The sequence below is a fragment of the Archocentrus centrarchus genome, chromosome 11 (genome assembly GCF_007364275.1).
Source record: "Archocentrus centrarchus isolate MPI-CPG fArcCen1 chromosome 11, fArcCen1, whole genome shotgun sequence".
NCBI lineage: Eukaryota > Metazoa > Chordata > Actinopteri > Cichliformes > Cichlidae > Archocentrus > Archocentrus centrarchus.
Genome location: NC_044356.1, coordinates 19,552,477 through 19,570,006, shown reverse-complemented (window position 1 = coordinate 19,570,006; position 17,530 = coordinate 19,552,477). Strand labels below are relative to the sequence as shown.

Here is a 17,530-nt window from a genome sequence, read left to right as displayed (position 1 = left end):
AATTTGAATAAATAAAACTTAAGGTTGATGTTTTTAAGATGCACAGTCACGGATTGTGGTCTGTACTTTTACAGAAGTTTGGAAAGTTTAATTTTATGCTAGAACACTAAATACTCATTTTGCTCCACAAGATTAATTTCTTAGGGTACTTAGAATATAACGCTTTCTGATGGTATCCATCTACAACATAACATACTTAGAAATAAATGCGTTAATCCAGTTTTAAGAAACTTCTTTCTTGTAGGCTGGGGTATAAACACAATGAGCAAAATGGTGTAATTATATAAATGTTGCCATGATGGAGTTTAGATCAGTTTCATTAATAAACCCGTAACGTGTCCTCAAATCTACTAAATAATAAAATGGATGACTTCAAGTGTTACCTCTATTTAAGTAAAATGTCATACTTGAGAAATAATCATACAGATTATTATTAGATTTGCTCCTGGTTGTGGGATGAAATTGGCTGTGATTTTCCTTAAATTAAACACAAAAGAGAAGCCGTTGTATGTAAATGCAATCGCAGTGTTTTTTTTATAAATGCCACACAAAAGAAAAATCTGACAGAGAGCTGTCGCTCTGCACCCTCCCCCTCTCTGTCTGTCATGTAGTGTTGTTGACAGTTCGTGCACCCTTCCACCATACAGTGGAATGTCACAGCAAACACATTTCCTCCAGCCATGTCTGAGTCTATTTAGTCAGCTTGTTGACAAACTGTACACAATATGCAGCCAGTAAACTTACCCCATCTGCTTCCTTTCTCTCTAATTCTCTGTCTGGCACGCACATGCATATACACAAGCTGCAGATGTACAGTATTTGCTGTATAGTAGCAAGTTTCCCTGTGAGGACATGCAATAGGCATGGGATCCTTTCCTGTCAGCTCTCTGGTACCAGCGGTCTTTGGTTAGTTGCTTTAAAACATTTCCTTATTTGGATGAAGAATTGTGAAACTACAGTTTTTTTTTTGAGGGGGGGGATGGGCATTTTTGTTTTAGTGGCTTTAAAAACCTCTTCGACACCCTTTTCTGATTTCCTCAGTCTGGTTTCTTTCTTTTTCCTCCAACATATCCTCCCCTGCTCTCCCAACCATCTATTCCTCTCCTCCCCTCCCTTTCACTCCCTGTCGAATTGTGTCCTTGACTGAACTCGCTCGCTCGCACACTCGCTCACAGTCCCAGACAGCCTGGGCAAAGCCCAATACTTTGGGAGGCTCTAAAACACAGCCACACACAAGCACGCTCACACCTCCCCCTTAATCCGGCAAAGAAGCTGAACGCTATAGACAAGATTACCAATGGCAAGAACAGAATGTGTATTTAAATATTTTGCACCTCAGATACATACATGATATGTAACAGACAGATATACAATTTTTTTTCATCACAAAAACCACCAAACAACACAAGACCACAGAAAAAGAAGGGAGAGAGTGAAAGAAAGAATTAGGCCCCGCCAAGACTTTGGTGTCTGGGAAGCTTCACTCCTTTAGACCCCACAGGCACGCACGCACACTCATACGCACACATGTAGGCACATGTACACACAAATACATGCATGTCACACGGACGCACCCTCTGTCTCAAATTTGCACACAGAAAACAAGTCTCTTTGGGGCCATTGTGTAATTTCAATGTCTCTTTCCCTTGTAGTTAAAACAGCAAAACACAGGATGTTAAGTCTCCATGCTGCAGTCCCCCCCACCCCCACAGCAGAGAAACCATGGCAGAACGCAGAGGAGGGCAAGTTGATGACGGGCCTTCACAGCGAACAGAGGCCCCCTGGCTTGGAGCTGGAGTCATATGTACAGATGCTGGTATTTCAAGAGCAGAAACTGATTTAGTCCACTTTTTCTCTTATGGGACACAACACAAGGAGTGCACAGAGAGGGACATTTGCTAGGCTTATGGTATTTCAGAACTTGATTTGGGCTCAGATGCGGTTCAAGTTTGGGCACAAGACAGAAATGCAGAGCTGAGAGCAGAACACAGTTGCTGGTTTAGCCGAGGAGGGGAGAAAACAGAGAAAATAAACACAGAGAGAGTAGTGTGATCCTAGTTTGCCCACATTGCAGATACAGAAAAAATAACGCAAAGATTTGGTGAGTTAGACTTCTGGGAAACAGAGTCCTCTATGTATCACAGCAGGACTCAGAGGGATGAGGAAATAGGTTTGTCTTTGTCCGTGAGCGTCTGGTATTCATCTGTCAGCTCCTCCTGGCCGTTCCCTCATTCCAGCGCAGAGTGTGAGTGAGGGCGCACATGTATGACTTCATGTGGTCATGTTTAGGTAGTGAACTAATCCGCGCATGCGTGTCTTGTGTTTGCGCACGTGTGCATTTGTGTATGTGCATGCTCGAGTATGTGAGTTGATCTTGATTGTCAGTGCTGGAGAATTAAAGCTTTAACTGTCCAAAGCTGGCAGCTAAATTCTCACCCTTCATTTCACAGTCTCTCACAAAGAAGTCCCCTTAAAGAAAAAAAAAAATGTTTGCAAATCTGTAAAAGCTTGAATTGAATGCACCTGAAAAGAAAACAGAGAGAGGGAGAGACAAAGAGATGAAAAGAGAAAATAAGAGTAATATGAGACAATGTTTTTGACATATATTTTACACATTTTTTTTTTTTTTTTTACATTTTTAGGCTATTTTTAACAGTTCCTTATACAATGACTGTGCTGCCAGTCAGAGCATATTTTATCATTTTGGTGTCAGTTTTGCTGTGGCCATTTTTATCAAAAAATGAAGGTTTGCATTCCAGCCTACAGAGTTATTATATGGAGTTTGGCAGCCTAGAGAGGTTTTACAATACAAACTGCAGTAAAACACATTCAAATTTGCATGTAACCTCCAATAAAAAAAGTGCAAATATGGACCGAGAGAACATGTGCAGAGCAGGGCTCAAAAATGAGATGTAACTGTGGGCCCATTTCTTTGGTATTGTTTACTGGGGAAGAACAGTGAAACTTGGTTTTACATGCTTGGTGGAGACAGTGTCCTATACCTTTTCAGTGCTTTATTTATTTATTTTTTACTATTTTGTTTCTTGGATAAAAAACCCCAAAATGAAACAATTTTATTATTGATGCCCCCTCCCCTTTAGCTCACAAACAGATTAAAAGTAGCTTCTGTCACTGTAAAACTTGGCATCAAATGGCTCGTGTACACAGATATAAGCTTCGCACGAGGCTTATTATGTTTTTGATGGATTATTACTAAAAGGTGACCTGTTCCATTTATCATTGAATAAAAATACTGTTGTTAATGTTGCTCTGCAAAGAAATTCTATCAGCACACTACGTCTTTCCAGCTGCCGTTACAGTTTGTGTTTTTGAGATACATTTCAGATATGAATTTAATTACAAAACAATACCAAAAATAACACTTGTGCTTCATCACCCAGGTAAATATTATGTAATATTAATTATTTTACAGTTGAAGGATTGATTTATTTGTGATGTATTTTCTTTCACTGCACGCTTTTCCATGTGTATATTGTCCTTGAGAATCAAACGCTCACCTGCTGTTACAGGCTTGTGACGCTGAAGCTGTCATCACCGGCTGGGTCCAGGAGCTGGCACAGCACCCCACTACCCTGAGCCGCTTGGGAGGGGTAGCGGTGTCCCATGCCTTGGTAGGATTGTTGGGGCACAGAGTAGCCACTAGTGTCCTCCTGATGGGGCGAGGAGTCCAGGGGAGGTTTGGGGTATGGGGAGTGAGGCAAGGGACCCTGCCGATGGCCTGTGCTCATGGCGTGGGGGGTCAAATCCCGCTTGTGTGGGGTAATGGCAGAGGGAGGGCTGCGCTCCTCATAAAGCATAGGTGTTGCGTGGGAATGGAGGCCAGGGCTGGGGTTCGAGTGTGTATGTGAGGCGAGGTGGGTGTTGAGGTTGGTGTGTGTGTTGTGGTGGGGCTGATTGTTGGAGTGGGAGAGAGGGCTGCTCTGTAGGTGTGATGTTGGATGTGTGTTAGTGTGTGAGCTCAGGTGGGGCTGTGAGTTAGAATGATGTGCATCATGGGGAGTTGGAGTCAAATGTGTGTGTGTGGTTGCATTTGGGCTAGAGAGTGAATTACCAGGTGTATTTCCATGAGGACTCGTGTGCGGGTTGCTATGTGCGTGCATGGCTGTATTTGAGTGTGTGTGTGGGCTGGGGCTGCCGCTGTGCGATGCCTGTCCGTACCAGTAGGGGGAGCTGCAGTAGCTCGGGGAGTCGTACTGTGAAAACTGTGGGTCTTTCGGAGGGGGGCGGTGTGAGGGACTGAGTGCAGTGCCACAGTGGGGTGTTAACCGCGGTGAGGGGGAGCAAGATGGGGAGAAGGTCCTGGAGGGGACAAGGTGGTAAGACTGGTGTGGAGGAGGGGTAGGCTTGGGTGGATAAGGAGGAGAGGAGACACTGGGTGAGAGGGAAGAGGAGGACTCTCCAGGGTATAAGGCTGGATAACGTTCCTCAGAGGATGGTGTGGAGGGGTGGGCAGAATAAGGGGAGGGGTACTCACAGGGGTCTTGGAGGTAGCTGGAAGGTGGTGCAGGATTAGGAGTAGCCAAGGGAGAGAGGCTGCTACTGTCTCCGCTGTAATAATCCAGCCCTTCCTGAAATAGCCCAGACCCCTCTGGACCTACAGCAGACACTACTGGTCCCACTCCTGATGTAGAGGCAGCCTTGCCCCTGCCTTTGGACCCTGCTGGCCTCTCCCTCTGGCAGGGAGACAGACCTCCTCTGCCTCCCCTTGACCCTCTGCCCCGTCCTCCAACCCCTCCCCGCTTAGGTCCAGGAGTAGGCGTTGGGGAGGGACTGGATGGGGAATCAGAGTGCAAAGCAGAAATTCCTTCTTTTTCTAAATGTGGTTCAGTCCGTTTCCTGCGACCACGGCCAGGTTTGCTGGTCCCCCCACCCTGGAAGAGGACGTTCTGGCTCCAGTTATAAGAAGGTCCTGAGGCACTCTCATGCCAGTCCATCATCAACTTCTCCAGACTGGACAGACTTGATTGGCCCCCTTCTCCACTGACAGAAACAGACTCATTCTGTTTGTATGTGCCACATGTGGAGCTAGGGCCACTAGCAGTAGCTGCAGAGCCAAGATGTGAAGAGTCAGAAGAGGATTCTGATAGACTTTCAGGGAAGGGTTGTCGTTTGGCCTTCTGGGGGGTGTAGTTTGAGATATCCAAGATGTCTTTGGACTCATTGGATCCATATTCATTATAGCCATGGTACTGAGACCCAAAGCTGTCTGTTGACCAACCACCATAACCTTGTCTGAAAAAATATAAAAAAAAAATACCAACATATATTATACAACAAAAACCACTTAAGCATTATTTGTGCAAAAGAGTTTTCACTGCTCTTTGTTGCAGTTTAACAAATCAGTAATAGGCTACAATGACAACTTGTAATTTTCACAAGGTGGACATGGTGATATTAAAAATTGTGTGCTGGAGCAAAACATTTATAATGAGAAATGTAATCAGATGATCAGGCCTATATTCATTTGCACTTGATTTTCGTTTTTGTTTATTTGTTTTGATGAAAGAAAATATTTAGTTACATGCATTTACATTTAAATTCCTTTCGGACCAATTCAAATGTTTATGTGATAATTCCAGAATTACTTCTATTAGTTAGTGTAGTCTTTCTTTTAATGGCACCAGACTTGTACAAGTGATTTACCTGAAGTTCCACTGATTGGCGTTGTATTGTTTGTACCCCTCTAGTGAGGAGGAGATGAAGGGGCTACTTTTGGCCACAGACATATATCCTCCTCCAGGTGATGTTGGCCCTGTCGAGTCCCCCCGCATCACAGAGGAATGACTTGCTGTTGGATATCCACTGTATCCTCGCTTGGCTGTGGCTTGATAGCTGGAATAACCCATTTGACTGACAGGGTTGGTCTTACCACTGTTGTTACCAGACCAGCTGCAGTCTGAGGACCTCTGTGGCACCACAGGAGAGGAGCAGGAGTAGCCAGAAGAGTAATGGCTATAAGAGGTGGGATGGAGGGAGCTAGGAGAGTGTGAGAGAGATGGAGGAGTGGATTTAGGATAAGTAGAAGTGGTGGGGGATGTTTGGGCCAGGTTCCCATAGTTATATGGAGGCCTGGTTGAGGAGCCATGTGTCTGGGATGAACCCTCCGCCCCAGAATTTGCACCCTTAGTGCTCCACTTAGAGAAAGCAGTAGACCAGCTGTGACTTGTAGCTGGGCTGGATGGCTCAAATCCAGGGGTGGATGAAGCTTTGCGGGGGTCTGACTGTGTGGAGGAGATGTCCAGCAGGTCTGAAGAATCATCAGAGTCGAGCAATGATCGGAAATAACCAGCAAAGAGGCCTTGTGAGTCCTCCCCAGCTGCCCCAACTCCTCTGCTCCCTCCTGGGCTGCTGTAGGCACCTCCCCGTCCAACTTCACAGGAGGAGAAGCCCCCCCTTGAGGAGCCACAGAGCTGATACCCACCCAAGCCTTTCTCTTTATCCATAGGTCCCTCTTCACCCCAGCCACCTGCCCCATTGGGCCAGTCCTGTCCTATGGACATCCCACCCCCTTTAAAAGCACCATTTTTTCTCATACGTCTCTTTCTGACTATTTTCTCGCCTCCAGGCACTGTTCCTACTACACCACCTCCTCTACCCACCCCACCTCCACCCACACCCTTTCCTCTTTTCCTAGGTAATCCATGCTCAGACAGGGGGCTCAGTTTCCGCTTTTTTCCAATAGATTCAAAGAAGTCACTGAAGGTGCTCTTATTGCATTCTCTGCCCCCGATCCCCCCTGCTGCTCCTCCTCCTCGTCCAACACCTCCTCCCCTGCCACCCCGTGGGCGTCTAAATCCGGTGAGCCGGTGCAGCAGGGTGGATATTCCAGGGTTTTCAGAGGGGGTATGAAAGCTTTCTGGCTCACTAGGTGTCCAGCAGCGAGGTGGGGAGCACCGGCCAGTGGCGGGAGGCTGGCGGTTTAAAAAGGCCAGTTTGGAGAGAACATCCCCATATTCAGTTTTCACATCATTTGTATCATTAACATAGGATGGATATGGAAAAGGGAGTTTAGTCCGTCGCCGCCTCCGGGGCTTCTTGGGCTGGTCTCCATTACCACCAGGGTTCCCAGCATTTGGAGGCTCCCCCTGTATTCCTGGCAGAGGTTGTTTAGGCGGTCGTCCCCGCCTGCGTTTGAGGATAACAGGGAGCTCTCCAGGAGGGAACATCACCATCACACTCTTTCCGTTGTTCTTCATTCGGAGGAGTGCGGTTGGCTCTCGGGCCGTCTCTGAGCCCTCTACATTGCCATCATTACTTTTCTCTGTCCCTGTGACTGTTTCCAAATTAGAAATTTTGTAGCTCTTCTGTCGGCGGCTAAGACTGACTGGAATGCGTGCCACCTTGACGACAATCTTCCTCACCTGTAAAGTAGAGACAAGCATAAAACAGCTACAACAGAAAGTGGACTAAACATTCATTAGCAAACAATATGATTTTACATTTGACTAAGAAATGAACTTACACCAACAAAACGCCCACGTCTGCCATTACTGGGAGGACATACCCTCATCTGTGCAACAGGTTCCTCCTTCATCGTTAGCAGAGATGCAGGGATTGTGGGTATGTTCCCAAATGAGAGATGAGGGTTAGCATGATCGTGGATAGCCTGGGCTGCCTGACGCTGTTTCATTACGCTTTTAGGTGCTGCTTTATGCACAGGTTTTGGTGAGGGCCTAGACCTGGATTTAGGTCCAGGTCTATACCCAAGTCTCGCCCCAGGTTTAGGTATAGCTTTAGGAACAGGTTTAGGTACAGTTAGAGCAAGAGCAATGTCTGTGTGACTGGTAACTGTAGGGAGAACAGCCTCCACAGAGGAATGCTCTTCTTTATCACCAACTGCCACATCCTCCTCCTTTACCCTCCAGATCTTTTCCTCTAATACTTCCTCATCCTCCTCTCCTCCCTTCTCCCTCCCTGTTCTTTTTTCTCCATCCTCTATGCTTCTGCGGAGGCGGGAGGATTTGCGCAGGTGACAGGGAAAGCGGGGACGTCCAGAGCTACGGAGTGCATACTTCTTTTCTGTCTCTATGGGAAGTGGGGAGGAGTCTGTGTTTGAGTTTGGACCAGTAGAAACTGGACAATACGTTGAGGGCACTTCTGTCTCTGCAGTTCTGACCGGGGCTGCCAGCTGATTGGTGGAGGCAGGGTGATTGCCTAGCGCCAAAGACAAGGGCTGGGGTGAGTGTATGGCCTCTGATGTGAGAGTTTTGGAGTGTTCTGGCCCAATAGAACCTGTATGTGAGTTCACATCCGTGATTCCACAGTTCTCCATATTTGCATGAGAAAAAGCCTGCGCATGCACATCTGGATCTATGTGTGTTTGCATGTTTCTGAACGTCTCTGCAAATGTATGTGTCTCTGCAGTCGTGTGAGTCTCTGTCTGCCTCCGCCGGCAACTGCTGTGCCCCAGCCTTCTCTGAAGATGGAGGCCGTTGGCCAGGGCAGAAGGAGAGGAGGAGGGAATGTGGTCGGAGGTCACCAGCGCCAGTCCATCATGAGAAGGATCCTGGAACCCCCCCTGGAGCGCGAGCTCCCTGGTCCAGAACTCAGCCTCCTCGATTCCCTCAAGCCCCGACACACACCCCTTTTCCTCGGCCCGAGCCTCACCACAGCCCACTGGAGACCCAGTTTGGCCTGAATGCAGGTGATCTGATAAGCTACTCATCCAGTAGACAGTTTTGCTGGTACTAAGGCAGGAAAAATATGAATGTTTTCAGATGTATGTAAATGAGTATTTCTTCTTTGTAACTGTCGTCCTCTAACAGCTGGCACGAAGATTCAAAAACCTAAAGACAGATATGAAAACAGTATTATTAACTGAAAAGTAAGCTCATAAATATGTTAAAAATTTCCTTGTTGAATTTAAAACATATAATCCAAACCCCATGAGCCAAAAAATGGGTTTTGTTAAGCATAAAATATAGAACACGTATAAAAATTTGCAGAGATGTAATTGCGATTGTGAAATAGAATCGTCAACATTTTTGGCAACGGGCCATAAACCTAATCCGTGATGCACTCTCCTCTATTAACTGTGCCACCCACACAGCAGCATTACAACATTAGATTACATTTACCATTCATATCCTGTTCAATTTGCTGCTTTTACCGAACGATCGTGGCACTGATTCTGATTTTGATTCTGAGTTGAGCCTCACTCTGTCTGCCTGACTGGCTTTGTTCTGCAGGGGATCATTGGGTCATCAATACTGCAGTGGAGAGCTCACATACTTCTCCCTCTCCCCTCTGCTCCTGTCTTTTGCCCATGGTTGCTGGAGTGAGAGAAAGAAAGATAGAGATACAGACAAGGGGAAGGGACAACGAGTTGAAGAAGGTAGAGGAAAATGCGGAGTGGGAAAAGGGAAAAAGAAAGGAGGAGGGTGGAGCAGAAGGAACAAGAGAAAAAGAGATTAGTACATGATGTCACAACATGCACCAGGCCAGACTAGAATCAGTATTTTGGTGAGGGCTGCACTATCTCATGCAATTATTTTGGAGGATGACTTGCAGTATAAATTTTTAAAGTCTAATTGTAGTTAGTGTTTCATTTTGATGTGTTCCAGCAGAGTGTGGGTACACATGTAAGCCAGTATAAATACTTCATATGGATTTCTACATGTACGGTTTATCATCAATACATGACAATGTTTTTGCCGCATATGCAATAGTTGAATGAGATGATGTATACGTTGTTAAAAAAAATAGATAAATTCAACAGTTGAATCATGTCACAAAGCACACACACACATTGTCACTGTTCATGCCACGTTTTACCAAAACTATTCCAAATGCATTACAAAGCTCTAGACTCTGAGGGTGCAACAAGAATGTGAATGTGTGAATAATCACAGCCACCAGGGGGAAGCAGAGAGGTGGTGAATGGAGAGGTGTTAAGAGGATGGAGAGATGAAGGTGACAGAAAGACAGGAGCAATGGAGGGATTATTGAAACCCAAAGCATGGGAGAAGTGCAGACAGAAGTACTGTGAAATCTCAACCACATGTGGTGTGAGACTCACACGTGACTGCATTCAAACTCAAGTAAACGCAACATTTGCAAACTTAATTTATACATACGCACACAGCTGAGTCCAACACTGTACCACACAGTCTATGTTCAACACAATTATGTCCATCGTCAGATCTCCCTGCCTCCCTCTCCAACATATGGCTGTGATTAGGAGGGAGGGTGAAGGACAGAGAGCCAGAGAGAGAGAGAGAGAGAGAAAGAGCAAGAGAAAGGCGGGGATGGGGAGGGGGTGTGAGACATTAGAATGAGAGAGTGAATGGGTGAGAACATATGAAAAGGGCGAGAGAAAGAAGAACAGGAAGGTGAAAGATATGATTGAGTCAGTGGCAGGGGAGAGACAGGCAGACAGATTTTTTTGGCAAAATGAGAGAAAAAGTTGGCGAGGAGGAGGCGAGAGGAAGACAAAAGAGTAGAGGAAGAAGAGGAAAAGAAGTGGGAGAGTTTTGCTGTAGCAGAGTTTGCGGCTGCACACATGGAGCAGAGCAACCTCAGTGTTCTGCTGCTCTGAGGAATGACACAACTGGGACAGACGAACATGGAGATGAACACAAACATGTTAAACATACTTTCTTTAACCCACTCAACCACACCCTCTCATTCCCAGTGTGCCCCCCCCCCCCACACACACACACACACACACACAATTTTCATTCCCACTTTCTTTATAGTTTAATTAACAGCACTCATTAATTAAGGCTTCATCTGACCAGTTTGTGAGAGAATGAGAAGAGCACATGCTTTAATTAAACATTGCATCACATGTGCTTGTTACACACACATGCACGCACTGTCACTCAGAGGCGCACACGCGCAGCGACACATGCCAGCACGCAAACGCGCATGCAAAACATGCCCCCACAGCTTCATCCTCCCACACACTCGCACATCGATTTACACTTAAAGACAGACATATCACGCACACATGTGAACTCATGCACGATTGCACACTAAACAAAGACAAACATGCAAATATCCCTCTACTGTGCTCTGCGGGGGGGTTTCTGACAGGGTTTAGATGCCAGCCAATCAAATGCTCCCACTGTGATTCATTGTTTTAAGCAAACACTCCTGGCATCCATCAGCCGCCATTCCAATGTAATCACCGTCATACGTAGCGAATGCGTTTTGGTGCATTTTGCTGTGAATGGCTCTGGGGCTTTGGAACACACAGTGGCGTAGTATTGTCTCTGTGAAAACAGCCAAGGGTGCGCGCTGCTCCCACATGATGATCTGTTGAATCTGTTTCACAAAGAGCAGCTCTCATATGAATGATATTGTTTGAACAGTTTTCATCTTGTACATGTTCCCCCCCCCCTCCAAAAACTTTTAGGTCTAATTGTGTGTTCACAGGAAAGGAAACGACAACATGACATGCCACAGAGAGAGACTTGAACCTCTCAATTTCCAGTTTGGGCCACTGGCCTGTGGAGCGTAGTGTAAGAGGCGCAATGACTCTGTACATGGTAGCTGTAAAGCATATCTATTCTGTTCCCATCTATCTCACTGCCACAAAGGCTTGCAGACTCACAGGCCTGCCAGCAGAAACCCTCATTGAGAAACTAGACCCAGTGTGTATGGTTGTGTTTGTGCGCGCATGCACGAATGTGCTCGTGTATAAGTGTGTCTTCCTGGGTGTGTTTGTAAAAGCACTCACTGAGCTCTAACGGGTGTGCAGTTGTTGCTAAGAGACAGGCAGCAGCACCGAAACAGCATGGGGGGGTGTAAGGGAGGGTGGGGGGAGGATGGGAGTGAGGGGGGGCATAGAGGATAGAGAGGGAGAGAGAGAGAGAGAGAGAGAGAGAGAGACAGAGAGAGAGAAAGACAGAGAAAGTGAGGTGGTGAGGGGAGGAGGTGCTCCACTGAGAGGTTTAGACAGATAAGAAGAAGGGGGGATGAAACAGAGAGAGAGAGAGGGAGCAAGAAAAAGTGTATGCTAGGCCAGGAGAGAAGCAGGAGAGGTGGGGAGGGGGAAGTGGGTCAAGGGGTCCGCAGAGGCTGAGTGACACCGTGCAGCAACTCCACTATACCGTCAGGCTCTCGACGCTCCGTCACCTCAACCCTGATGCAACCCCAAACCTTCGGTTCCCACAAATATACACGCAACAATGAAATCCTTCTATGGAAAACATCAGTGAACAGAAACATGGGAAAAATGATAGAAACATAGTGTTTGCTTTCTAATCATGTAGTAGACATAACAGAGGGCAGTTTTTGGTCATGTCAACCCCTGTGCTATAGGTGAATGCAAAGCTGATATTGCTCAAATTTGAGTACTTGATCATGATTTAAGCCTTTATAGATGGAAAGCTTTACACTTTGTTTGTTTTGATATACAGATTATAATGTACAGTTATCCACTGCTTTTGAATGAATGCACAGAAAACACTGACCAAACAACTTGTTAACTTGTTGACTGGCTTTGTCACTTCACCTTTGCGCATTACATATCTATATTGTAGTGTTAGTAGTATGCAGTAGCATTGCATGGCATTACACTTTAAGAAAAGACAATACAGGTAAACAGAGTCAAATTTAACAGTTATTCCCCAGTTGCTGCTTACATGAAGACATTTTTGTAAGTATTGCAAGTTTTGCTGAAGTTTGAGGTTTAAATATGCAAATAAGGCATTATCTATCTAAATATGAACTAATCTGCCTACATTTCCAGATGAGAAAACTGAACACCGGATAAAGCCAGGTTCCCAATTCTTGTTACATTTTGTTGGCATGTTATAATGTTTATCTGCAGAGTCAAAGGGAATATCTTTTTAGCACTTTATAAATCATAAAATGCTGTTCACAACCAGAAAAAGGGAAAGAATTACAATTACATTATACTATAAATCAGCCTCTGAGTGATATAGGAACAAATCTCTCTTCAGAATATAGCTAGGAATAAAACTGAAGAGTCTGGTATATGTAAAGTGGAGAGTTCTGGCTCAGTGTATGAGAAACTTTAAAGCTACAAATTGTTACTACTTTCCAATAAAAATATGTTATTTACAGGCAAAAACAGGCAAAAGTAGTAGTAGTATGTCACCATGAAACTCTTATCAGTCGATTCCTTATAGTGAGACAATACAAGTTTATGAAATTTTATGTTAACTTATGTTAATGAGGTATTATCTTGTTAAATATGCGCTAATTTGCATAAATGCCCAGTAGAGAAAGTCTGGAAGAGTATAAGTACCAAGTGTGTATTTGAGCATTTTGTTTCCATTAGTCTGAAAGATGACTTAACTTTGTTCATTTTAAGCCGTGTTATAATACATAAGAATATCCTCATCTAACATGAGCTAAACCTACTCAGAACTTAGACAGCTTAAAATAATTGGTTGGCATTTGGATTTAATAGGTGCTTTTTTTGTTTTTGTTCAGAAAAAGTTTTCAGTATTGAATCTTTATTAGTTTAGCCAATGTCTGCAAAGTTTTAATTCAACTAAATAAACGAAACATTAAAATTCAAGTTATAAGGTCCTGCCTGAACTGCAGTGCACTGCAGCCCAACAGGCAAAAACAGTGAGCAGCTAAGCTTTAACCATATGCAAACTCTTCTGATCAACAGACCTGGGTTGTCTGAGAGCTTGAGGTGCTGGTAAGTGTGCCAAAGTGGGTGAGGAGTGTTACGCACGGATCGCCGACACACCCGCACACAAATTAGCATCAACATCCCTTCAGAACAGAGCTGGACTCTGGTGAGCTGCAGCTCCATCCACACACGTCAGTCAAACAGAGACAGTCCGAGGAACACACTTTACATACAGACTCTCACCCCCTCCGCCCACACACTCCTTCACTCTGACCTCTCCTCTCTTTCTCACCCACTCACATCCCACCCGTCCTGCTGCCCCGCCCCCTCCACAACCACCTTCCCAGCTGCAGGAAATTCCTAATGATCTCCATCATCAGTGCGTGCGCTGCATCTCCTGCCAAGAGTAGGCGCGTGCACGCGCTCACACACACACTGAAGATGCACACAAAGCATATCAATGAACAGAGACCAACACATAAACCATATGTGCAGACAAACAAAAAGGCAGACAGACATTCAGACAGACAGAAACACATCTAACGTAAACAGACTTCACACAGAGCAGATACAGTGGCAGCTCAGCCAAGGATGAACACAGGGGATTGCAGAAGTAGCTCCAAACAGTAGGCAACACAAAACCAGGACCCCCCCCCCCCACACCCCACCCCCCACCCCCACCTGTCTCACTGTCTGCCTGTCTCTCTCCTGTTGTTTCTGCAGGAACCTACATGCTGTAGTTATTTTAAGACAAGCAGGACTGTATTACCCTATCCTTCCTTACCCCCTCTTCACTCCTCTTCCTCACTGTTCCTTCTCTCATCTCCCTAGTACCCCCCACTCTCGCACCACCACCACCACCCACCTCCTGCCCCTAGTTTCTCTCCCACAACACACAGCTCCCACTCCCCAACACCCCCTTCCTCATCCTCAACTCAGCCTGACACTCTCGCTCTCTCTCTCTCTCACTCTCCTGCAGGCAGTTTACTGGCGCTGCTGATGGCCGCCCCTCATTCGGGTCATGTGACCAACTGCGCCAGCTGGGAACAGCGAGGAGTGTGCACATGTGCGCACGCATTAAAACACACGAACAAGGACACACATACACAGGGATATGTCTGGAAAAAACACACACAAACACATGCAAATACAGGAAGATGAAACCAACCACTTAGGTGCAAACACAGAAACACTCCCACTTACAGTTCACACAGGTGCGCAAACACACACACACACAGACACACACACACTGAGCTGACACACAAATAAAGATACACGCTACACACTGATGCTGATGAGAACCCACACTTAAAAGCCACACATACCGACACACGTGAAAACAGTCACGCATATCTACCTCACACACAGAGGGACACACAAACCAGATGCTTGGACCCCGACACACACTCAGACCTTGAGGCCAGTGTTTTGGAGAGAGGCCTCCGTGCTGCGGCCCTGACTTCCTGACTCCTCCTCCTCCCTCAATACTCCTGTTCCACAGTTGCTGTGGGAGACGCTGCTGCAGCGCCCGTTGCCAAGGAGAAGGCTGCTGGCTGTTTGAACAACAATGGCCGCCTTGTGAACATTCCAACTGTAGGTACTGACAGCTCATCAGCCACAGCCTCAACATACACATTTTTCAGAAAGCACACACTCACACACACACGCACTCCTCACACTACACACCAGCGCTGCACCACTGTACCTCTCTCTGGATCTTGGCCTCAAGCCTGAGCGAGGTAACACTTTCAGACACAAACACAATGAGGCATGCGCACGATAAAACACACACACACACACACACACATACACATCTGTGCACGCTCTAAGAAATTATGACTTCTGCTGAGAGGATAAGAAACCCTTCCGTCCCTCTCTGTCTACCTGCATCTCTTTACCATCTCTCTCTCTCTCTCTCTCTCTCACACACACACACACACACACACACACACACTTGGTGCGCAGTGCATTCATCCATCTTCCCCCTTCTCCCCGACTAGTCTCTGTCTTTCTCTCTTATCTCTTTCTCTCTCCTCCCCCCTCCACAGCCTCCTGCTTTCAGTCTCTCACTTGCTCTTCACTTGCTCATCCCCTGCCTCTCTCGCTCTCTCCCTCTCTCTCTCTCGCCATCTCCCTTTCCGTCTCAGGAAGTGTGTGTTCTCACTCTCACGCACGCACACACTATCATCCTGGCACGCACATATGTGGAGGACACACATTCACACATAGACACACACACAGAGACACTCACAGTCTCTTTCTCTCTTGGAAGGTAGCGAATCTTTTCTTCCCTTGGGGGCATACACTTCCTCAGAGAAGGAGGGAAAAGGGAAAGAAGAAAGAGAACTAGAAACAAGGGTGGAACGGGCAAGAGAGAGGAAGAGGAGGAGGAGGAGGGAGGAGGAAGATAGAGAAGAAGGGTAGAGAAGAAAGGAAGGGAAGAGGGTGAAAACTATATTCACGGCAGGGATTTATAGACAGACCCCTTAGTGCTCTGATTATCTGTTCATATTGATGGGACGACATTGAAGCCACGCTGGTGGAACGTTGAGACGCTGCTGAAGCCAAATTGGGTAGTGGGGGGGTGGGGAGGGGTGCGTGTTGAGGAGAATCACTAACAAGTCTCTGCTTATCCTCTGACTCACTGTTTTAAAACACACATACCCAGACACATGTATACTCACGCACAGCTTTAAAAAAAAGAAACTCTAAGAAACATAACATTGTGCATGTGCAAAGTATGATGATCTGCAGATAGGTGTGTGCGTGTGTGTGTCTATGATGATGATACATATGTGTTGTGTGCCAGACACAGAGAGAGGCTTTTGTGCATGCGTGTGAGTGTGTGTACACGTCTGTGTCTGCGTGTTTTCCCCATCTCTCGCTCCTCTTTAATAATTGAGCTGATTCTGTCCAGCTTGTTAGGGAGGTACACAGCAGCTTCACACTCTTTCTTTCCTTCTCATCCCTTCTGCGCGGTCAATCTTTCCCTTCCCGCACTTCCATCTTTGCTGCTCTCCCTTCATTTATCACCCCTTCTCCTTCCTGACCCCTCTGTCCTCTCTCCCGCGCTCTCCCTCCCCTCCGCCACTTCCCCCAGCTCTCTTCCCTCGCAAATCCCTCCTGTTCTCTGACCTCTCTCTCGCCTTCTCCCTTAGCACCCACCCCCCACCCAAGCCTCCTCCACCCCACTGCCCTCCATCATCCCTCTCCTCTTGCCTCCCTCTCTCACTCCCTCGTTCCATCCTCCGGAGGTGAGAGGTCGGAGCTTCCTCTCCACTGTCAAACTCAAACCGGCTGCAACCAGCTTTGGGGGTGGGGGTGGGGGGTGTTAAGGGAGATGAAGAGAATGAGGACACGGGGTTAGGAAGGACATATAGGAAAGGAGAGACTGAAGGAGTGAAAGAGACAAGTGGAAGAAAAAAAAGGTGGGGGGAATGACTACTGGACAGGTATATGGAGGGCAGCGGGGTTAAAAGAAGGAAGGAGGCGAGAGAAAAGAGAAGGGTAGATGTCTCCTTTTGAGTCACCGCTTTTGGCGCGGAGGAGCCGTTTTATGAATGTATCGTGTGGGAGGTGACAGAATGGAGCATACAAACACTGCTTACACTAATGCTAAATGGTTGCTGTGTGTGTGGGTGCATCTGTGTGTGTGTGTGTGTGTGTGTGTGTGTATATGTGTGTCTATGTGCACGCGCATTGGTGTGTGTGTGTGTTTGTGTGTGTGTGTGGGAGTTCAACTACGTTTACCTGCCTGTGGCAAAAGCTATTTCACTTCAGGTAACCATTAGATTAAAAAGAGTCATAAAAGACAGGACCCTTCACCCCAAGGACATAGTAATGACTAATTATTTTTTTTTTGCCGGTAGTGGCTTGTTGCATAGTAAAAGTTTTAATATATTCCCAAAATGTCCTTTCACTCTACATTTCATTTAGAGGTCTTTTAGTATA

General features: G+C 46.3%; 1 protein-coding gene across 2 annotated transcripts in view; it reads right to left on the bottom strand.

The window, feature by feature from the left end:
* Positions 1–1,291: 1,291 nt before the first annotated feature.
* ahdc1 (AT hook, DNA binding motif, containing 1) overlaps positions 1,292–17,530 on the bottom strand; it is a 19,509-nt gene continuing 3,270 nt past the window's right edge. Inside the window, exons 2-6 of one of the 2 annotated variants that reach the window (XM_030741703.1) lie at positions 9,099–9,293; positions 7,484–8,807; positions 5,665–7,382; positions 3,519–5,253; positions 1,292–2,523 (exon numbers count right to left, since the gene is read on the bottom strand). In XM_030741703.1, coding sequence (XP_030597563.1) covers positions 3,525–5,253; positions 5,665–7,382; positions 7,484–8,686 — 4,650 coding nt within the window. In that variant the 5' untranslated portion in view covers positions 8,687–8,807; positions 9,099–9,293 and the 3' untranslated portion in view covers positions 1,292–2,523; positions 3,519–3,524. The remainder of the gene's footprint in view (positions 2,524–3,518; positions 5,254–5,664; positions 7,383–7,483; positions 8,808–9,098; positions 9,294–17,530) is intronic. The other variant, XM_030741704.1, reaches the window with a different exon arrangement.